Source organism: Pseudophryne corroboree, chromosome 2 (genome assembly GCF_028390025.1).
Source record: "Pseudophryne corroboree isolate aPseCor3 chromosome 2, aPseCor3.hap2, whole genome shotgun sequence".
Lineage (NCBI taxonomy): Eukaryota > Metazoa > Chordata > Amphibia > Anura > Myobatrachidae > Pseudophryne > Pseudophryne corroboree.
The window spans coordinates 515,713,210-515,737,265 of NC_086445.1; the positions used below are offsets into that span (position 1 = coordinate 515,713,210).

General features: G+C 47.5%; 1 protein-coding gene across 19 annotated transcripts in view; it reads right to left on the minus strand.

Moving 5' to 3' along the window:
* Positions 1–24,056, minus strand: part of MACF1 (microtubule actin crosslinking factor 1) — a 564,002-nt gene that overhangs the window by 218,322 nt on the left and 321,624 nt on the right. For all 19 annotated transcript variants that reach the window (XM_063954114.1, XM_063954106.1, XM_063954121.1 and 16 more), the window contains 4 exons: positions 20,848–20,977; positions 19,692–19,891; positions 11,409–11,904; positions 3,966–5,437 (listed from right to left, as the gene is read on the minus strand). In XM_063954114.1, coding sequence (XP_063810184.1) covers positions 3,966–5,437; positions 11,409–11,904; positions 19,692–19,891; positions 20,848–20,977 — 2,298 coding nt within the window. The remainder of the gene's footprint in view (positions 1–3,965; positions 5,438–11,408; positions 11,905–19,691; positions 19,892–20,847; positions 20,978–24,056) is intronic.

Below are 24,056 nucleotides of genomic sequence, written 5' to 3' on the forward strand. Positions count from 1 at the left end.
TGTATTGCAGTCATCTCTGGAGGACCCCCAGGTTAAACCGTTTCAGCACACATACACAGAACAGTATTAAATGGATTCCGGTCTGGTGGTGCAAAAGTATGAGATGTTGGTTTGACGCGTTTCCCCGCCTCCTTTTGGAATCAGTGGCTTCCTCTTTCATAGCACTAATTAGCTCAGGAATGTTCACTAAGCTGAGGCCTTTCTACTCGTCTCTGTATGCAGACCTGGAGTGCGATGAGTCCTCATCCTCCGACGTGTCCGGATCTGAAACGTGTAGACTGTGAAGATGTTGTTTCATGTCTATGTGATTTACTTAAGACCGGCCTTTCAGCCTGTTTCTGTTGAGAGGCTGCTGATTCCTGTACTGGATGCGATAACCCCCAGGTGGAATGTTGCATGTAAGGGTTAATAGGGTAACCTATCCCTGGTATAGGTGCTGGCATTATCCGCTCAGCTATATTGGATAATGTCTGTGCAAAAGTAGCCCATGGGGGTTCAACCTGAACCTGTGCCTGCCTCGGATTATTCAAGAGGCTTAGGCGAATGCTAAAACAATTTGCACATAATCCATATTGAACCAGATCCTGAGAGGTTAACCCAGCTTTGCAAGACAAACATGACATGAGTGTTGGTACTGCTATGGAGAGTGTATCCTCCTCACCCTTGCCTCTCTTAGACATGATAAATAAATCACACACCTTTACAGTGTTAACTACACAAATTGTGACTGCAATCACTTTAAAATTTATTAAAGTGACAAACAATCCGATCCCTCCCTGCTTTGCACCAGCATTGAGGATCGGAATACACAGAAACTGACAGAAAATAGTAAAGTCAGCAATCACACTAGCAATCAGTCACAGGTTTTACATTAGTATAATAAGCAATATGAGCACATAATAATCTACAGATACATTTCAAGTATGTAGGAGAAACATATTACCGCATTACCTTACATAGGAGTTTAAATGTATTCAGTCGCACAGCAAAAGAAAACAGCAGCAATAGTTTACAGACTCATATGCATCAGGCACTTATCCAACTATTTGTACCAAAGGTAGATAGAGACTTAGTGCTATGTCACCCGGCTCAGGAGAGTGGGATACACGGAGACTTCACGCCGCTTCCAGGATCAATCAATACGTTAGTGAAAGCTGAGTGGATCCAGATGCTATTAGTGTACACAATTGCCCTGTGAACCTACAGTGAACACCGACGCACCAGTCATACAGCTGCCTATGCTTCGCCTGGGTCCTTTTAGATACACAGCGTCTCAGACGGGAGCGGGAACTCAGTTCATGGCGGGAAACTGGTCATGAACTGGGGGGAGAGGCGACCAAGGGAGCGTCTTACTCCCCACTGCTGACATCAACCCTAGGGATCGCAGCCTCATACTACTCCCGGAGCCTATGATCACAGAGGCCTAGCGCTGGTGCAGCCGAGGTGGCAGCTGCATCAGCAACTGTTCGGTAGTCTCCATCCTGAAACAGAGCGGCTGTGTCTCGCGTTTCCCCTACTAAGCGAAACCGATGACTTACCTTCTCCCCGTGCTCTGGCCACAGCCTGGTAACGTCTCCTGGACTTGCTAGTACATCCTACACAGACGCCCACGGAAATAGCACTGTACACGTGGGTAAGCGTTGTCGCAACCCGGCGGGGAGTTGTTGGAGCGACTCTTTTTAAGTTAGGTTTAAGGCGCTTTTTAGAGAGATCGCTCAAAAAATATAGTAAGACTATAAAAATAAAATAAAAAAGCTTATGGCTGCTAAAAACCAGCAGCACATTGACCATGGTCCGGCTCCTGCCGCACCAAACAAAAAACTGAATTGCTTGAGCTAGGAGGCAGGGATATAGGGACGGGCCCGTTGCATTCTGGGAGGCCGGATGCTTTGATCGTTTGGTGCCAATCCGCTGTCGCTACCTCATATCCCAATGTTATCCTGTGGATAACTTGTGATCCCTGCAGGAGAAATAATTATAATTAGCATTAAGAAAATAATGTTGAGGTTAAACTACATAAATTGGATTAATATTAGAAAACACCTGATGGCAAGAATTTGTTTTTGTCATTGGATAAGAGTCTGCAAGTCAGTGTGGAGGTTTACAAATATGCTTATTTGCAAATTATGTACGCCTCACTCTAACCTCCTCTACATGCCTCTGCGAATGCTAGAATATCGGGCTCCAAAATTATTATTTTTTTCCTCAACTAACATTCAGCCCTGACACCAAAACCTCAACTTTGCTTGGAGACTGGAAGGTTTATGTACTTCACATTATATGCAGAACATTTTCCCAGATTATTAATTGAATAAAGTTGAATTTGCATGGGTTGCAGAAATGAATCATCTTGTGTTAGAGTAGCATAGTGGTCTTTAGGAATGAACCTTATTGCCTGCCTACACTACCTCTTGCAGGCTCTCACAGCCAGGTTGCCTGGGTATGGGTCGTTGGATAGACACAACTTAGGTCGACAGTCATTAGGTCGACCATGGAAGGTCGACATGCATTAGGTCGACAGGGACAATAGGTTGACATGGTCATTAGGTCAACATGTACTAGGTCGACAGGTCAAAAGGTCGACATGAGGTTTTTTGGTGTCGTTTTCTCCGTAAAGTGAAGGGGAACCCAAATTAGTGTACCGTGTCCCCTCGCATGGCGAGCGAACTTCGGGCAAGGTGCCTCACTTCGCTGGCACAGATTTCAGTTCCAATCGTAGTCCACGTGGATCATTAAGGATCAAAAATGAAGATTTAAAAAAAAAAAACACCTCACGTCGACCTTTCGACCTAGTACATGTCGACCTAATGAGTGTCGACCTAACGACCGTAAGCCAGGGTGCCCTATGTTCCTGTAAATTGTGTGGGGAAAAAAAAAAAAATTAAGCCCAGTTATAGCTTGGTTTGCTAAATAGCCAGCTTCAGAATTAGAGGCCGCCTACTGCAATATTTTATACCTGACACCAACTGTTGATGTCTTGCTAGTGTGAACTAAAAGGCATGGTTATTACTTTTAATGTATATCAATAAAATTTACAAAATTTTTAAAAACAAAGAGTGCCCCAGCAAATACAGTTTGCTCCTCTGTTCTTATTATTCATATAATATTCTAACTCTTAGGAGCACCGCCAACTTTGTTATTATCCACGGAAAATTTGCTTTTCTGGTATATACATGTTATGTTGGTTAAACACATTTGTTCAATATATGATTTGAGTAATATCTGAAGAAAAATTCTGTGCGGACTCCACACAGCATCTACTAGGTATGTGCTATTGTATCCAGCCACAATAAAGCAGTACTCAGAGTTTCAATTTCTAAATCATCTGGGTCATTTCTGCTTGGCTACCTGTTGGAGGGGTTGGATAAGCATTCTGATTAAGTTTCTCTAAACTGCCAGATGATTGGTGGCCAGCCACTGCCAGCGCTAGAGCCCCCTTCTTATCAACAGCTTAATAACATTTGGTATTTCATAATTATGGATAAAATCTCAGCATATTTAAGTAACAAGTCTCACAAATATAGCCAGATCTGGCGCAACTGGCTCATTTCTATTAAATCATTACTGGGTTTCTCAGTATGTGTTATCCTATCTTAGCACACTCCAGTGTTTTTCTACCCTCCACCAAGTAGTGTCACATAGTCCCAGTTTCAGCCTCAATTCTCCTTCATCCCCCAACAGTATTACTTACATACTTTATTTTCAGTTTATATTTCCTTGCCTTCAGTTCTAATGAACTGTCTTGTTGTAGACCTGTTAACAAGTTTATTAATTTGCTAGCTTTATAGCCTATGGCAACAATTATGTTGTATTATTATATTGTTTATGAAAAGGCATTTAAAAAAAAAAAAAAACAGTTTACTGACCACAGGACAGCAAATATGTTGAGAAATTAGGATAAGATTACAAAATATACAAGCAAAAATTATTTTATGTAAAGTCTGAGAACTAACACAAGTTTGTACCTTAAAATCTTCCAACTGCTGCTTTATAACATCAACTTCAGTTCCAACGACCTCTTGCAAAGCGCTACTGCCCTCTGCTGCCATAAACTTGTACTTCAGCTCCTTTAGCTTCATATTGAAATCCTCCACTCTTCCCAGTGTGGCCTCCAATTGCTCTTGTCGATTCTTTCCTCGTTCAGTAAGCTTAACACACTGCTTATTTAATGTCCCAAGTTCCCGCATTAATCCTATGAGGTCAGGGCCTCCCTCATTCTCTAACATATCTCTGCATTTCTTTTCAGAACACTCCACATCTGATTTTAAACCTTGGAGAGTCTCCAGAAACTTTTGGACAACTTCACTTTGGGATTTGAGACTGTCTACATCCCGCCCCACTGGACCCATGTTATCAAGTTCATCATCCAGATCAGCCAAACTAGAAAATATCTCTTTAACATCAGAATGAAACTGACCAATTCCTTGAAGTTTTTGTTCCATATTCAAACAGCATTCATTAACTTCCTGTTTAACAGTCTCAAAGTTATGTTGTACATCTTCTGCCTGCTGTAGGAGACTTGAGACATTAGAGCCTTCAGGGGCATCTTCTGTTAAGCCTTGAATCAGGTTTTTCAAGTATTGTACTTGTGTGTCCAAGTTTTGGAGCATGCTCTGCTGGGACCTCAAGTTTTCTAAATTCTTACTGCTGCACGCTTGAGGACCAAGGGCCGTGTAGATCTCCAGGTGGTGTTTTGCGCCTTCCAGTTTCTTATCAATGTTTCTAAAACTATCATTGAGATCCTTTAGCCTCAAAGACATCTCTTCAATGGACTCAGTTTTGGCATGGAGTTGTTCTGTTATGCTGTCCATCCTCTGATTGAGTTGGGCTTTCTTTTCTAGAATCTCTTGATCATCAACTTCAGCTGCTGCAACCAGAAGGTCTGCAGTGCTGTTCATCATCTCCAATAGAGAACGTTTCTTATCTATTTCGCTCTGCAAGACCTTTCCTCTGAGAAGCTGAGCCTCAAGCTGCTCTGAGTCGAGAGTAACCTCCATTTCCTTCAGTTGGGTCTCACAATCTTCCAAGCAAGGAAGCAGACCTTCCACATGTCTTGTGAACTTCTGAGCTTTATTCAAACAGTCTTTCATTTTGCCATGTCTTTCTGATGTCTTCTTCCCAAGCTCCTCCCAGTTTGATTTTAGATTCACTAGTTGACCCTGTAGTGCCGTTTTCTCTTCCCCAGGCTGTAAAGACATGAGCAGAGACTCGCCCTCAGAAACAATCATTTCGTAAGACCCACTGTTTTGGTTCACTTTCTTCTGGAATTCCTCCTGCTCCTGAAGTAGAGATTGTAATTTCTCCAATTTGCATGATATTGGGGGACTTTTTGACTGTTGCATTTGTTTTTCATCCAACCAGTTTCTTAACTCATCAAACATCTGCTGAAATTGCTGGGAACTGGCAAGTGCTGTCTGCAGCCGATTCACACGATCCGCTGCAAAATTACATATTCAAGGTTAACTTATAGATTTGTTCACAAATAATGATTTACACCTGCTTCTCTCTCCATCCCTATTATTTCAGGGGCCGAATGTACTGCCGCCAGAGTTTGCTGGAGGTGCGGGGTGCTGACAGAACTACAGACGGTTTTTTATTATAGGGCAAAACCATGCCTTGTAAATGATTGCAGCTATAAAAAAAAATTAGAATTTACTCACCGGTAATTCTATTTCTCGTAGTCCGTAGTGGATGCTGGGAACTCCGTAAGGACCATGGGGAATAGGCGGGCTCCGCAGGAGACTGGGCACTCTTTAAAGAAAGATTAGGTACTATATCTGGTGTGCACTGGCTTCTCCCTCTATGCCCCTCCTCCAGACCTCAGTTAGGGAAACTGTGCCCGGAAGAGCTGACATTACTAGGAAAGGATTTGGAATCCAGGGTAAGACTCATACCAGCCACACCAATCACACTGTACAACTCGTGATAACCATACCCAGTTAACAGTATGAACAACAACTGAGCCTCAGTAACATATGGCTCATAACAATAACCCTTTAGTTAAGCAATAACTATATACAAGTATTGCAGAGAGTCCGCACTTGGGACGGGCGCCCAGCATCCACTACGGACTACGAGAAATAGAATTACCGGTGAGTAAATTCTTATTTTCTCTGACGTCCTAGTGGATGCTGGGAACTCCGTAAGGACCATGGGGATTATACCAAAGCTCCCAAACGGGCGGGAGAGTGCGGATGACTCTGCAGCACCGAATGAGCAAAGGCAAGGTCCTCCTCAGCCAGGGTATCAAACTTGTAGAACTTAGCAAATGTGTTTGAACCCGACCAAGTAGCAGCTCGGCAAAGCTGTAAAGCCGAGACCCCTCGGGCAGCCGCCCAAGAAGAGCCCACCTTCCTTGTGGAATGGGCTTTTACTGATTTAGGATGCGGCAATCCTGCCGCAGAATGAGCTTGCTGAATCGTGTTACAGATCCAGCACGCAATAGTTTGCTTTGAAGCAGGAGCACCCAGCTTATTGGGCGCATGCAGGATAAACAGCGAGTCAGTCTTCCTGACTCCAGCCGTCCTGGCTACATAGATTTTCAAAGCCCTGACTGCATCTAGTAACTTGGAGTCCTCCAAGTCCCTAGTAGCCGCAGGCACCACAATAGGTTGGTTCAAATGAAACGCTGATACCACCTTAGGGAGAAATTGGGGACGAGTCCTCAATTCTGCCCTGTCCATATGGAAGATCAGATAAGGGCTTTTACACGACAAAGCCGCCAATTCTGACACACGCCTAGCCGAAGCTAAGGCCAATAGCTTGACCACTTTCCACGTGAGATATTTTAGCTCCACGGTCTTAAGTGGCTCAAACCAGTGGGATTTCAGGAAATCCAACACAATGTTAAGATCCCAAGGTGCCACTGGAGGCACAAAAGGGGGCTGAATATGCAGCACTCCCTTAACAAACGTCTGAACTTCAGGCAGTGAAGCCAGTTCTTTTTGAAAGAAAATAGATAGGGCCGAAATCTGGACCTTTATGGATCCTAATTTTAGGCCCATAGTCACTCCTGACTGTAGGAAGTGCAGGAATCGACCAAGCTGGAATTCCTCTGTAGGGGCCTTCCTGGCCTCACACAAAGCAACATATTTTCGCCATATACGGTGATAATGTTGTGCTGTCACGTCTTTCCTAGCCTTTATCAGCGCAGGAATCACTTCATCTGGAATGCCCTTTTCCGTTAGGATCCGGCGTTCAACCGCCATGCCGTCAAACGCAGCCGCGGTAAGTCTTGGAACAGACAGGGCCCCTGCTGTAACAGGTCCTGTCTGAGAGGCAGAGGCCATGGGTCCTCTGAGATCATCTCTTGTAGTTCTGGGTACCAAGTTCTTCTTGGCCAATCCGGAACGATGAGTATAGTTCTTACTCCTCTCTTTCTTACAATCCTCAGTACCTTGGGTATGAGAGGAAGAGGAGGGAACACATAAACCGACTGGTACACCCACGGTGTCACTAGTGCGTCCACAGCTATCGCCTGAGGGTCTCTTGACCTGGCGCAATATTTTTTTAGCTTTTTGTTGAGGCGGGACGCCATCATGTCTACCTGTGGCCGTTCCCAACGATTTACAATCAGCGTGAAGACTTCTGGATGAAGTCCCCACTCTCCCGGGTGGAGGTCGTGCCTGCTGAGGAAGTCTGCTTCCCAGTTGTCCACTCCCGGAATGAACACTGCTGACAGTGCTAGCACGTGATTCTCCGCCCATCGAAGAATCCTTGTGGCTTCTGCCATCGCCATCCTGCTTCTTGTGCCGCCCTGTCGGTTTACATGGGCAACCGCCGTGATGTTGTCTGACTGAATCAGCACCGGTTGGTTTTGAAGCAGGGGTTCTGCTTGACTCAGGGCGTTGTAAATGGCCCTTAGTTCCAGAATATTTCTGTGAAGGGAAGTCTCCTGACTTGACCACTGTCCTTGGAAGTTCCTTCCCTGAGTGACTGCCCCCCAACCTCGGAGGCTTGCATCCGTGGTCACCAGGACCCAGTCCTGTATGCCGAATCTGCGGCCCTCGAGAAGATGAGCACTCTGCAGCCACCACAGCAGAGACACCCTGGCCCTCGGGGACAGGGTGATCAGACGATGCATCTGAAGATGCGATCCGGACCACTTGTCTAACAGATCCCACTGAAAGATCCTTGCATGGAACCTGCCGAAGGGAATTTCTTCGTAAGAAGCTACCATCTTTCCCAGGACTCGCGTGCATTGATGCACCGACACCTGTTTTGGTTTCAGGAGGCCCCTGACCAGAGATGACAATTCCTGGGCCTTCTCCACCGGGAGAACACCTTCTTCTGTTCTGTGTCCAGAATCATGCCCAAGAACAGCAGACGCGTCGCAGGAATCAGCTGCGACTTTGGGATATTCAGAATCCAGCCGTGCTGTTGCAGCACTTCCCGAGATAGTGCTACGTTGACTAACAACTGCTCCTTGGACCTCGCCTTTATAAGGAGATCGTCCAAGTACGGGATAATTATAACTCCCTTCTTCCGAAGGAGTATCATCATTTCGGCCATTACTTTGGTAAATACCCTCGGTGCCGTGGACAGACCAAACGGCAACGTCTGGAATTGGTAATGACAGTCCTGTACCACAAACCTGAGGTACTCCTGGTGAGGTGGGTAAATGGGGACATGCAGATAAGCGTCCTTGATGTCCAGCGACACCATAAAATCCCCCTCTTCCAGGCTTGCAATAACCGCCCTGAGCGATTCCATTTTGAACTTGAACTTCCTTACATAAGTGTTCAAGGATTTTAAATTTAGAATGGGTCTCACCGAACCGTCTGGTTTCGGTACCACAAACATTGTGGAATAGTAACCCCGTCCCTGTTGAAGGAGGGGAACCTTGATATCACCTGCTGAAGGTACAGCTTGTGAATAGCCGCCAGCACTACCTCCCTTTCCTGGGAGCCGCTGGCAAGGCTGATTTGAGGTAACGGCGAGGGGGAGTCGCCTCGAACTCCAGCATGTATCCCTGAGATACCACTTGTAGAACCCAGAGATCCACCTGTGAGCGAACCCACTGGTCGCTGAAGTTCCGGAGACGCGCCCCCACCGCACCTGGCTCCACCTGTGGAGCCCCAGCGTCATGCGGTGGACTTAGTGGAAGCAGGGGAGGATTTTTGTTCCTGGGAACTGGCTGTCTGGTGCAGCTTTTTTCCTCTACCCCTGCCTCTGGGCAGAAAGGATGGGCCTCTGACCCGCTTGCCTTTCTGAGGCCGAAAGGACTGTACTTGATAATACGGTGCTTTCTTAGGCTGTGAGGGAACCTGAGGTAAAAAAGTCGACTTCCCAGCTGTTGCTGTGGATACGAGGTCCGAGAGACCGTCCCCAAACAATTCCTCACCCTTATAAGGCAAAACCTCCATGTGCCTTTTAGAATCAGCATCACCTGTCCACTGCCGAGTCCATAATACTCTCCTGGCAGAAATGGACATTGCATTAATTCTAGATGCCAGCCGGCAAATGTCCCTCTGTGCATCCCTCATATACAAGACGACGTCCTTTATATGCTCTATGGTTAGCAAAATAGCATCCCTGTCGAGGGTATCATCCATGCTGAAGCAATAGCAGGTCTCAGTATAGTACCCGAGTGTGTATATACAGACTTCAGGATAGCCTCCTGCTTTCTATCTGCAGGCTCCTTTAGGGCGGCCGTATCCTGAGACGGCAGTGCCACCCTTTTAGATAATCGTGTGAGCGCCTTGACCACCCTAGGGGATGTCTCCCAGCGTAACCTATCCGTCGTTGGCGGGAAAGGGTACGCCATCAGTAACCTCTTAGAAATCACTAGTTTCTTATCAGGGGAACACCACGCTTCTTCACACAATTCATTTAATTCATCAGATGGGGGAAAAGTCACTGGCTGCTTTTTCTCCCCAAACATAATACCCTTTTTAGTGGTAACCGGGTTAATGTCAGAAATGTGCAACACATTTTTCATTGCCGTAATCATGCATCGGATGGCCCTTGTGGACTGTACATTTGTCTCATCCTCGTCTACACTGGAGTCAGACTCCATGTCGACATCTGTGTCTGCCATCTGAGCTAGCGGGCGTTTTTGAGCCCCTGATGGCCTCTGAGAAGCCTGGGCAGGCGCGGGCTGAGATGCCGGCTGTCCCAAGGCTGTTACGTCATCGAACCTTTTATGTAAAGAGTTGACACTGTCGGTTAATACCTTCCACATATCCATCCACTCCGGTGTCGGCCCCGTAGGGGGCGACATCACACTTATCGGCTCCTGCTCCGCCTCCACGTAGCCCTCCTCATCAAACATGTCGACACACCGCACACACACAGGGAATGCTCTGACTGAGGACAGGACCCCACAAAGGGAGACAGAGAGAGAGTATGCCAGCACACACCACAGCGCTATATAACACAGGGATTTTCACTATACTGAGTGATTTTTCCCGAATAGCTGCTTATTAACACAAATTGCGCCTAAATTTATGTCCCCCCCCCCTCTCTTTTTTACCCTTGTTGTACTGGATACTGCAGGGGAGAGCCTGGGGAGCGTCCTTTCAGCGGAGCTGTGAAGAGAAAATGGCGCTGGCTGTGCTGAGGAAGATAGCCCCGCCCCCTCAGCGGCGGGCTTCTCCCGCTTTTTATAAGGTTAATGGCGGGGGTTTTTGCACATATACAGTGTTATACACTGTATTATGTGCTATTTGTGCCAAAAAGGTAAACTAATTGCTGCCCAGGGCGCCCCCCCCCCCCCAGCGCCCTGCACCCAACAGTGACCGGAGTGTGTGGTGTGCTATGGGAGCAATGGCGCACAGCTGCAGTGCTGTATGCTACCTTAATGAAGACAGGAGTCTTCAGCCGCCGTTTTTCATCTTTATCTTCCGTCTTCTGGCTCTGCAAGGGGGACGGCGGTGCGGCTCCGGGAACGGACGATCGAGGTCGGGCCCTGTGTTCGATCCCTGTGGAGCTAATGGTGTCCAGTAGCCTTAGAAGCACAAGCTAGCTGCAAGCAGGTAGGTTTGCTTCTCTCCCCTCAGTCCCTCGTAGCAGTGAGTCTGTTGTCAGCAGATCTCACTGAAAATAAAAAACCTAACAAATACTTTCTTTTCTAGTGAGCTCAGGAGAGCCCACTAGGTGCATCGAGCTCTGGCCGGGCACAGATTCTAACTGAGGTCTGGAGGAGGGGCATAGAGGGAGGAGCCAGTGCACACCAGATATAGTACCTAATCTTTCTTTTAAGAGTGCCCAGTCTCCTGCGGAGCCCGTCTATTCCCCATGGTCCTTACGGAGTTCCCAGCATCCACTAGGACGTCAGAGAAAACAAAAAAACAAAACCCTCCAAGTTCGCCAGCAACCCCCACCTCCCGCCCTATATATGTGACTTCCAAGTTAAAGATAAAGAAAGCTTAACCAGACATACTTATAATTTGAAAAATAATATTTACCAGCCAAATCTTCCATCCCTTTAAGAGGAAGAGCCACAGTGTCAAGTCGTTTTTGAAGCTCATCCTTGAGGTATGGTTCTGCCACAATTGCGGACAATTCATTGCATAGAATCTGTGCTTCTGTAACCTCATGAGCAAGACTCTCCAGGTCTGAGCGAATCCCGCTAGTTTCTTGCAGCTGCTGCTTTACAGCATCGGGTTGAGTGCTAACTGCTGGCTGTGCACCTAGCTTCTTGCCTGTCTGCTTTATCTTCTCTGTTAGTGCTTGTAAGACCTCTTGGTAATGAATGCTCTTTACAGCAGCCTGGTCGATGTAGTCCGCTCTGGAATTGAGACGGTTGGTCAACTCTGTCCATTTTTGGCTTATTTCGTGGAACTCCTCCTCCACCTGGCTGGTAGATGGAGACTCATCCCCAGGTCCTGTTAGGATACCATAGGCTGCATGCTTCAGCTCTTCATACTGGACTTTACGCGCTTCAAATTCCTTTAGCATGAACTGGAACAGAAATAACAGCAGTATTTGTACAAAGTGACAGATTAGAATACACAAAATCAAGACACAACAGAGCAGAGAACATTAATCAAAACACCTATCCACAAGAGGATAATAGGAGTGTGCTTACAACTAAGCCATTCTATTACCAAAGCAGATGACAAACAGCTCATTGTCACAATTATTCATTTCTATTTTTATTTACCAATTCTATACAATTCTGAATTACCAATAAAATATGCATTTTATGAACCCTAACACTATATACTGCTTTACAGAAAGATAAGCAGCACTGGAATCTATTTCTCTAATGCAACAGTCATTTTATCACGCACAGATGGGCCTTTTATGATAAATGAACTCTAACTTCGATATCTGTGTTATTACTGTTACACAGAAAGCAAGTCACAATATTGCACTTTAATAAATTACATTAGTGCCCTTGACTGAGGGCCTGATACAGATTTGTATGTAAATGCATTCGCTGTAGTGATTTTTCAGCCTACAGACCTGTAAAGTAATGCAGGTGAAGCAGCAATCCACAAAAGAATAGACATGCCCACCGAAGCCATGGCAAAGTCCATAGCAACTGCTTACATATACACAGCATTGACACAAAAACTAGGAATATAGGGGCAGATTTATTAAGCCTTGAAAAGTGATAAATTGCATGGTGATAAAGAACCAACCAATCAGCTTCTGTCATTTTTCAAACCCAGCCTGGAACATGGCAGTTAGGAGCTGATTGGCTGGTACTTTATCACCGTGCAATATATCACTTTTCAAGACTAGGGATGGGGTCTATTTACTAAGCCTTGGATGGAGATAAAGTGGACAGAGATAAAGTACCAGCAAATCAGCTCCTAACTGCCATGTTACAGGCTATGTTTGAAAAATGACAGTTAGGAACTGATTGGCTGATACTTTATCTCCATCCACTTTATCTCTCTCAAAGGCTTAGTAAATGTACTAATGGGTCTACTGCCCTCATAGAGTGAGTCAAAGGTCACGCAGACTGATACCATGTTTCTCTACGTACATGATAGTAACTGTAGACAGAAACACTCAGAAAATGGTTGCGACTAGTTAGTGTTTTCTCCTTCATCCACTAGGGGCCACTGGAGTGCAGTAACAATGGGAGAAATAGTAGGCAGTAACTGGGAGCTGGCACTTTAAATTTATAACCATGTGACTAGCTCCTCCCCTACTATGTCCCCCCTCCAAGCCAGTCTTATTTTAGTGCCCAAGGGAGCTGGTTCACTTGGGTCTTCTCTGAAGAATTTTTATTTATTTATTTTTATTCTTTCTTGCACTCACAGACTGGCAGCTCTGCCACTGCCAGTCTGTACCGCGGGAGGCTGCCGGCGGGGTCCCATCGCAGCTGCGTGCGGCTCGGGATGGGCCCCGGCTGAAGGAGACACTGAGCTCTCCGAAGCTGGCCGGACACCGCTGCGTGCGGCGCGTGTCGGGGCCGCTCCGTCGGCAGAAGATTCCGGCAGCATGGCAGAGGTGAGTATCAGTGGCCGGACACCGCTGCGTGCGGCGCGTGTCGGGGTTACTCCATCAGAACGGTGACTACAAACATCCCCCCTGCTCCACGCTCCCTCCGTACCCGGCTCACATTGCTAGCACGGGTATACCAGTACTGCCCTAGTGATCAGGGCTCTGGAGTGCCATGCTCGGGGTCCTTGGTTCAAACCCCCCTCCACTCAGACACAGAGAGGCGCCTTTTTAGTTTCCAACTCGGTGCCATTACGAGGGGGGCGGAGCTTAATACCGCTCTGCTCAGCGAGCTCAGCACCCCCTGCTCCCCGGCCGCGGCCCGCATGGCCGGCGGGGGATGCGGGGCACTCCCCGCTACGTTTGCGCTGGAGCTTGAAGAGTTTACACAGGACAGGGGGCGGAGCTTAGTCCCGCTCTACTCTGCTCCCTGGCCCCTGCTCACATTGCCGGCGGGGGATGAAGGGCTCCCCCCTGCTGCGGTACACAAGCGCCTGTGCAGGTTTGAATTTAATCCCGCTGTGGGATCTCAGCGCCCAGCAGCCGCGGCAGCCAGCGCTAATGCAATTTTTGAATTGGGCGCCACAACGGGGGGGGGAGGGGCGGAGCTTACACCTAGCGGCTCTCTATTCTGGAGTCTCGGCGCGCGCGCGGCGGCCGGAAGCAGGAGTTTGTAGTGCGGTGCCCATTTCCTAATGGTAGCGGAGATGGTCTCCCGCAGACCCGCGTTCAGGTCCCATCAGATGCAGTGCCCTGCTCCGTATTGCGGCCACTAGGGGTCCTAGGTTCAGCCCCCAGCCTGCCAGACTGCATGTGTGCTCTCAGAGTGGGGGAGAAAAATGAAGCTTCCCACTCGGTTATATAAATACTGTGCTGCATATGGCCTAGTGTGCTAACTCAAATCACCCAGCACACAGAGCACACATCCCGGGTTCAGGTCCCTCAGATGTCCTATATGTATAATATTTTCTCTGCTAGCGCTCTTAGTTTAGAAACAGGCGCCATAGCGGGGAGAGGCGGGGCTTAAACCCGGCGTCAGCTCTGTTTTCAAGTGCTAAATTGATTTTAGCTAGTGCTGTTACTCCCAACACTAGAGGCTCCTCCTTGCCACATAGTACAGCGGGGTGTACAAGGGACATGTTTTACTATTTTAGTAGTGCACATTCAGGACAGGTGCTGCCCTACCTTTTCCTTCTTGTGAGCTGCGGCCAGTATGTAGGGACAACACCTGGATTCATGTCCAGTTCTGGACCACAGGCGATACTTATTTTGTAATTTGGGGACTGTGTGGGACATTAGACAGTAAAACGTGCCTGACACTGCACGATATAGGGCAGGGATTACAGGTGGCTATGCTCTTTTACCCCCCCCCCCCATTCTGTCTGTTTTTCTACCTCAAAGCAGCACGAAAGTTTTTCACAGATCAGACAGGTTATAAGACATTCACCCAGTACAGTCAGAGAATTCCTGTTAGGTGAGGATGGTGAGGCAGCGCCATCTGCTCAGACCTCATCGCACCTGCGGAACACTCCTGTTTGCACAGTTCAGTTTACACAGGTATTGTCGTTGTTAACCAGAGACACTCTCCGTATTTTCTCCTCCCCAGGTTTCGGGAAAAGAGGTTGCTAACCTCAATGTTTCATGACTCTGCTGATGAGATGCCTCTATTGGTGCACGTGTACTGCCAGTGCATGAGGCAAGACTGGACGCTTCACGTCCCCCGGAGGTTTAGCACCGATCGAAATCTGACAGCGACTTTTCCAGTTTCTGATGAGCTGGATGTGCTCCTGATGGCCTGGAAACAACCATATGCAAGATTCAGGTATCAAAAAAATGTTGGTCTTCCTATCATTTCCACGCAGATAGCAGGAAGCAATGTGAGACCCCTCTCGGTGTCTCGCCTGTCCAAGAAGCTGCCGGTTCTTGGCGTAACCTCGCTGAAGGAGCCATCTCATTGAAATATGCGGTCGCAAGGTCTCTACTTTACCCTGCACAGGTAGTTTGTTGGGGTACAGTCGTCCTCAGGGCTACAGTACGGTTTGCATTAAGGATCAACTGATACCTTTGGCAGATCGTATTGGCGAATCGGCTTTATATCTTTGTGAGGTCTCCAAGGACGTCTGTGTCCTCGGAGCCGGAATTTCCGCTTTGGCTTTCTTGGCCAGCGGAGCTCTCTGGCTGCGACGACGGCAGGTGGAGACTGAATCCTAGGGGGCAGCAGAGGCGTTGCCCTTTACTGGCCTCTTTGGAAAAGATCTTAACGCCGGGATTTCTCCAGCCACTGGGGTCAAGTCCGCTTATCTTCCCACTGCTGCTCCAGCACCTCGACGGTCCTATTCTTTCCTTTCGGCTTTTTGTGCTCCTTCCAGGTTTCGAGGCCGTGCAAGGGTAGCTGCCTCTGTGACACTTGGACTAATGGTAGAGGCCGAGGCAGTGGTTCAACAACCTCACCCAACCTGATGGTAAGTCCTCCACCACACCCACCACATGATGGGCCTTCCTCCCACCTGGGGGATCCCAGGGTGGGAATCTTGTCTGTGGGGGTTCAGGGGGGTCTAGGTCCAATCCTGCCCAGATGCTTGGGTCGGGGATCTCATCACTTGCGGTTGCATGCTAGATTTTCGAATCCAACCGCCTCAGTGTTTATTCACCTTCAGACGTCAGAAGGGTCGTCCTGCAGGCGGCGTTCCAGAGGCTTCTATCTGCAGGGGTGCTGATCCCTGTTGCCTCACATCCTCGCAAAGGGGGCTATTACTCAGGCCTTTTTCGCGTACCAAAGCCGGAAGGCTCGGCCAGGCTTGTTTAGTCCTTACAGGTTCTCATTTCATTTTTGAGGAGTCCTTTCAGGCTGTTATTGCCAGTTTGGAGCAAACTGAGTTTATGGCGTCTTTAGACGTCAAAGATGTCTACTTACATGTTCCTATTTGACGTCCTCATCATGTTTTTCTCCGGTTCGTGTTACCGGATGCTCATTTCCACTTTTAAGCCCTTCCGTTCGGTCTCTCTCTTCTGCTCCCACAGTGTTCACAGCGGGCAGGATGGCCCTGCTTCAAAGGCAGGGGGGGACGATAGTCCCTTATCTGGAAAATCTACTGCTGCAGACCTGTTGCTTCGGAATATCCGGATAACCCATGATCTTCTGATTCGGCTTGAGTGGATCCTGAGCTTCCCGAAGTCTCACTTATGCCCCTCGCACAGATATCTGTTCTTGGGGATGGTTCTTGTCACGGTTTGTCAGGGTTTTTTCCTCCTCAGAACAAGATCCTCTCTCTTCGGACAAGTGTGGCGATGACAGAGGTCTCCAACGTCCCCATCTGGGCAGTGGTAAACGCTCTGACTTTGTCTGCAATCTTCATTCCAGGGTTGGACGATTGGAAATCCGATTCTCTCTTACACCCAGGGGAGTGGACACTCAATCCCGAGGTGTTTCGTCAGATGGTCCGCTGATGGGGGTGACCTCAGGTCGACCCGCCTGATCCTTCACCTGCCTCTTTACTACTCTCGTACGAGAGTCCTGGCGGCAGTGGCCGTGGATGCCCTCACGGCTCCTTGGACCTTTTGGTTCGTTTCTATTTCCTACCTTCGTGTTGCTACCTCGGGTTCTAAAGCCGCATACAGGGAAGCTATGCTCTAGTCCTCCTGGTGGCTCCGGTCTGGCCGCACAGGACTTGGTACTCCGCCCTGTGCCTGTTGTCAGTAGAGGAACCTTAGCTCCTGCCTCTATGGGACGATCTGCTTCAGATGGGTCCTTTTCTTTATTCAGCCTTGCGCAGGCTTCGGTTGACGACGTGGCTGTTAAGTAGGCCATCTGAGAAGAAAAGGGTTTCCTTGTACAGTTATACCTACTATGATCCGAACTCGGATGTCAGTCAGATCGTCTCACCTTTTTCCACATTTGGAAATTTTAGGTGGCCTGGTGTCACCAATGAGGGTTTTCTCCTTCAGTTTTTCATTTAGCCACCTTTCTTCGTTTTCTCCGGTGGTCTTCTCGGCAGGGCTTCGACTAGGTTCAGTTGAGGTTCAGGTCACTGATCTTTCAGTTTTTCTTACAAGGGAAATTAGTCTGGCTGCCAGGAGTTCAGACCTTCTTGCAGGGAGTTCTCTGAAGGCAGCCTTCCTTTCGTCTGCCCAACACCACCAGGGGACCTCAACCTGGTCCTCTCCTTTCTGCAGTCTCCGTTATTTGAGCCTCTGGGGTCGGTGGAGATTAAATATCTCACCTGGATGGGGGTCTTTCTCCTGGCTCTGGCTTCGGCCAGACGGGTGTCGGAGCTTGGGATTTTCTCTCTCTCTCTCTTGTCGGCCTCCTTACCTGAGATTCCATGAGGTTTCGGCTGAGCTTCATACTCCAATGTCGTTTCTCCCGCAGGTGGTATCCGCTATTCACATAAATCTGCCACTTGTGGTTCCAGCCCTCTCGGCGGATTCACCGTTTTCGAGATCTTGGGATGATGTAGCGCTCCGACTCTAGGTCGATAAGAAATCAGGCCTCCGAATAGCCTAATTCCTATTTGTTCTGTACGGTGCTCCCGTCCTGGATGGCCGGTTTCCAAGCAGACGTTGGCCCGGTGGCTACGTCTGGCTATCAGACCAGCTGCTCTGACAGTTTCTCGAGAGCCTCCGTCTTTCATTTTGGCGCACTCTAAGCGCTCTGTGGGAACCTTCGTGGGCGGCCGCCCACGGGGTTTCTATGGCTACTTTATGTTGCGTTGCCACTTGGTCGGGCCGACATGCGTTTGTCAAGTGGTTTGACTGGTTTGCGGCCTCTGCGTCACAGTTTGGCCAGGCGGTTTTGCAGGACTCTCAGCGCTTCCCTCCCGTCTTGGGAGCTCTGGGACGTCCCCATTGTTACTGCACTCCAGTGGCCCCTAGTGGATGAAGGAGAAATCAGGATTTTGGTACTTACCGATAAATCCCTTTCTCCGATTCCACAGGGGCCACTGGACGCCCACTCTGCGCTGTTTTCCTCCTGCTTTACTTATCGGTTTGCATATCACTGTGTGACTGCGCGTTTTGTTCAGGTTACCTTTTTCACTATGTTTATGGGTTTCCTAGATCTTATCCTGTTTTACATGGCTTAGCGAACCTCCTCTACTTTTTCGTTGGTCTTTTCCAGCTCTCCTCGGGCACAGTTTTGACTAGACTGGCTTGGAGGGGGGACATAGTAGGGGAGGAGCTAGTCACATGGTTATAAATTTAAAGTGCCAGCTCCCAGTTACTGCCTACTATTTCCCCCATTGTTACTGCACTCCAGTGGCCCCTGTGGAATCGGAGAAAGGGATTTATCGGTAAGTACCAAAATCCTGATTTTTGCCGCCACTCCCCATTACCTCCCCTTAGCGGTCTCGGACTGTCAATCCCTCCGAGAATAAATCCTCACTGCCAGTTGCATCGCAATAGTCTTCAAATAATCGCTTAGTTGTGTGAACATCAGCAATGCATACAAATCGGAATAAGGCCCCGAGTTACTAGGTGCATTTAGCTACTCCCTGTGAATGAGCAATGCCTTCCACAGTGGTCTTTTCTCTCAAGAATGGTCTTTTCAAAACCAGGTTGGTTTTGCCTTGTAAATGATTGTGCTTTAAAAATACAGGCAAACTCGCACAAAATTCCTGCACCTCCGGCAATTCGGGGGCTATTACATTTAGCCCATATCACTAAATGATTCTCATTCAAAAAGAAATGACTATGCATCATGACTGTTTTAAGGCACATACAGATAATTTACATCTACCTCATCCCTCCTTACCTCTTCCTTCTATATTACCTCACGTGCCCCAGAATCCAATTTAATTTGCTTGCCATTATACAAAAATTCCTCAAAAAGCCACTACTTCATAAATCTCAACTCAAAATAATCTCTATGACCCTCTTAGATCTCTCTTACTTCTGGCAACTACCCCTCATTCTTTCAGAGAAGACTTCTCCTGTCCCTCTAGTCACAGAATTCAGTACCATGCCCGATCAGACCGTTCCAAAGACTACAAATTTTTAAGCACTCTCTGAAAACCCATGTATTTAGTTAGAGTTAACCCTACTCCCACCTATACTACCCATACTGATGTACCCCTGCATCTTTCTCAATTTTCTCTCTGACCCACACTCTCTTCACATGTTTCAGCTGTCTTCTTCCAGTTATGGAAGCTCTCTCAGGAGCAGAGTACCATTTGTCTGCATACCAGCATTTATTTTGTCTACGTAATATTCCAGTTTAATGTATGTCCACTGTGCTGTGGAGCACTGCGGCACCTTACAAACCAACAATGATATCATACGAATAGTTTTCTTACCTGAACCTGCTGCTTCTGTGCATTCAGCATGTTAGGATCAATTGAGAGAGGCCCCAGAACACTCATCATCAGCTCTTTCTCGGTCAGCCATGGACGTAGCTGTGAGCAAGCGACTTGGAAAGTAGATAATTGATTAGCAGACTCCTCAAGCTTTTGCTGGCGTTCTGAGGTCATTTGATTGGCTCGGTCCCATTGTTGGTCTGAATGACAATGTAGAGACACAGTTACTTGTGCACAACTGGCAGAAATTAATCACATTGTCCAAGAAATCTCATTCTTTTCTAAGTGTTAAGAACAGACTACAAATTTCTTTTAATAACAATAACCATAGGCTGTATAAAAAATTATCAATAACTTAGTGTGAACCTGGCTTTACTCTACAGTATATTGTGTGTTTTATTGTTCTAGCCATGCATCACTAATTTCCTTCATCCGAGACCAGTGAATATTGGCAGCACACATTAGAAGGATGGAATGACATATCGTTCAGCCCTTTATTTACACTCTATTGGGTCCCTAGTGATATCTTCTGTCGGCTGATCGAATGATGTTGCTAATAACCCGCGGGAGTGCACACTGCCGCGGGTGGGGGTTGGGGGGGGTAAGTGTGGGTGTGCCTCTGGTGGGGGAGGGGTGGGTGCGGAAATGCCGGAGGGGCGGATGCGCGGGTCAGGACGGAAATGGATACAGCAGCACGTGGTCAGGCAGGGAGCGCGACCTCTGCGTCTTAGGTGCGTCTGTTTGTCATCAACGATATTTAGTGCTCACCACTCACCCGAAAGTTAAGGGATCATGCCCTGCATCCAGCCACCCAGATCTGTGACTCTATGACTCTGACTCCGCCCAGAATTGTGACTCCGCCCTGGGTTAGGAAATGAGTCACAGATCTGGGCAAATATATAGGAGACAGTTTGCTGCAACCAACATCGGCAATATTAAATATACTCAATGCCAGAAATGTTCAACTATGAGACCCATACACAGCTGAGTATCAGCAGTCATAAGCAACATGGCAGCAACTGTCTTCTTACACAATTCTTCTTCACTCGTTATACTGTACCGCTGGAAGCAATTATACACGCAGGCAAATATGTTCCAACTACTACAATGTTACACAGTTTAGATTTCCACATTGCAGTTTCACATTAGTACTTACTAAGATTTTCCAGCATTTGCTTCCAGTTCTCAGCCTCAGGAGAGTTAGGATGCTTCTCCAGCAAATCTTTCAATGCAGCCTTCAACTTTTCCACTTTTTCAGAACTCTGCTCTAGTTCAGATATGAACTCCTGAAAGACAAACAACAGGGACATCAAAAGTGTGTCAGCCAACTGACAGTATGCCAGCAAAGCTGACTGCCTACAACTGTACATCAGACATGATACAACTCCCAACTAGTAGATTCTGGCAGACTTTTCCTTACCATACAAAGCATTTAAGCATTGTAAAATAAACATAGTTTATTCTATGTTACAAAAGTTTAGAATTTATCCTTCTGAACTTCTATATTTTGTGTCAAAATCTGTTATCTTTCTCTCCCTTTCCAGACAAAAACTTGATTAACTTCTTTGCAGCATTATTTTATCAGAAGTTTGGGTTCGCATTGTATGTCGAGGTGACCTATTTGTGGGCTGGTAGGAAGCGGTTTTCCGACTGCCCTCCCATACCAAAGAAGATCTGATCCTGCGCTAAGTAGGCATTGGCTGATTTCCACTATAGCAGAGGAGTCTCTTTTTTTAGTGTGATCCAGACAAAACTGTCTAGAACTGGTGCTGGCTCAGGAATTTTTGGAGCAAAGTATTGCTTATAAGGGAATGTGCCAAGTGGATATGATATGCCTAAAAAATGCTTATTGGATAAATGTGCAAACATATAGAGTTTATACGCTGAAGTCATGGGATAGCAATATGTAATAGTAATGGTAGGTGGTGCCACAGTACTGCGATGTCTCGGAAATGGCCAGACCTGCATCAGTTGTAATCTGAAATCTTGTGAACTCCAAGTAGGCTGCTCATGACAAGGCAACGTGAATTATCAGAGTTGGAATGGGTGCCCGACGGAAGGGGCATTCCATTTCTGAAGTTGTGCGGACATTCAACATTCCTCAATAAACATGTGTACCAGGAATATCTCATGGAAAGCATTACCACCCACAGTGGACAGCGTAGTAGCCGACTACAGGTGCTTAATGATCATGACCAGCGGTGTCTGGCCAGAATTATCTGTGTTAACAGACAAGCAACACTAGCTCAAATCACATCCACATTCAATGCAGAAGGTACCAGGTGCATATCCAGCAGGTGAGTGCAGTGGGTTTTTTTTTTAGCTTTCATGAGATATGGGAGCAGAAGACACACTACGACACCTCACTTGTGCTCATGTCACCTCACTTGTGCTCGTGTCATATGGCGGGGTCCAATGAGTCACAGTTCCAGTTGTTTTGGGCTGATGGTAGGGTTTGGGTGTGGCTCAGATCCCATGAGGCCATAGACCCTAGTTGTCAACATGGCACCGTGTAGGTTGGTGGTGGTTCCATAATGGTGTGGAGTGTGCTCAAGTGGCATGGATTGGGTCAGTTGGACCGTCTGAACACGTCATTGACCAATAACTGCTATGTTGCAGTGCTTGGTGACTATTTGCAGCCCTTCACGGACTTCATGCAACCCCTCAATGATGGAATATTACAGCAGGATAACGCACTACGTCATTGGTACCAAGTTGTCCAGAATTGGTTCAAGGAGCATTCTGGAGTGTTCCGACTAATAGAATGGCCACCATGTTCGCTCAACATGAACCATTTTGAGCAATTATGGGACATGGTGGAAATAGGGATTTTTGTTTACTTACCGTAAAATCTCTTTCTCTGACTCCATCTGGGGAAGACGCTGTGCCGTTACTTGTGAGTTAGAGTGTGTGGGTAGTGGAGTTTGGCACAGAATCTATAGAAAAAAACAATTCCTCCCCCCTCTAAACCCTCCCATCTCCAGCTTGACTAGCCAGTAACTCAGTTAACGTTTAGCCAAGCCAAGAGAGACAGAACATAACCACTAAACCAGACAAATATACGGGAGGGATCGCAGCGTCCCCCAGATGGAATCAGAGAAAGAGATTTTATGGTAAATAAACAAAAATACCTATTACTCTTTCATCCATCTGGAGGACGCTGTGCCGTTACTTGTGGGGTTTACCAAAGCAAACTAATGAGAGGAGGGAGACGTAGACTGCAGAGCCGTCTGTAAAATCTGACGCCCAACAGAGGCAGTCTCTGAACCAAACGTATGAAAACGGTAGAACTTTGTGAAGGTATGCACGGACGACCAAGTCGCCGTTCTACACAACTGCTCGACAGAAACACCCCCGCGAACAGCCCAAGAGGCCCCAACAGCCCTAGTCGAATGAGCTCGTATTGGAGCAGGAACAGTAACATTAGAAGAAACGTATGCCTGTCGAATGGCCGAAGTCACCCAACGAGCCACCGAGTTCTTAACAACGTATCCGTACGACGAATGGATTCAGTATGAGACAAGTAAATGCGTAAGGCCCTAACCACATCCAATAAGGCCAAATGGCTCCCCCCCCCCCCCCCGGAGGAAGCCGGAGTAAACGCTGGGAGGACAATGTCCTGATCAAGGTGGAAAGCCGAAACGAAAGGAAAAGAAGGTTTTGTACGCAAAACCACGCAGTCATCATGAAATACCAACAAAGGCGGTCTGCAAGACAGCGCCGCAAACTCCGAAACCCGTCTGGCTGAGGCAATGGCCAAAAGGAAAACAACCTTGAGTGTTAGAAATCATAGTTCCACAGATTCCAAAGGTTCAAACAGAGATTTTTGAAGAGCCGTAAGGACCAAATTTAAGTCCCAGGGAGGAACCGGGGAAACAAAGGGTGGTTGAATTCGAATGACACCCTGTAGAAAGGTCTCTCTGGAATGAGAGACAATCTTCTTTGAAAAAGGACTGATAAGGCAGAAACCTGGCTTTTTAGCGAGGAAAGTCACAAACCTTTAGTGAGGCCATCCTAAAGAAATGACAATAGACGAGGCACCCTAAATAGGCCCGGTGTCAATCCGCGTTTTTCGCACCAAGCAATGTAAATGCACCACACCCTGTGATAAATTCCAGAAATTACCGGCTTCCTGGCCTGAATCATCATCTGTACGACGGGCCGAGATAATCCTTTAGCTCTTACAATGCTGGATTCAAGAACCATGCCGTCAAAGCCAGCCGATTTAAATCTGGGTGGTTACATGGTCCTTGAAGGAGGTTGGTTGTAGAGGGAGACGATAAGGCTCCCCGACGACCATGCGCAGAAGAGTGTACCACTGATGACGCGGCCAATCTGTAGCTATCAGAATGACCGGCAGACCTT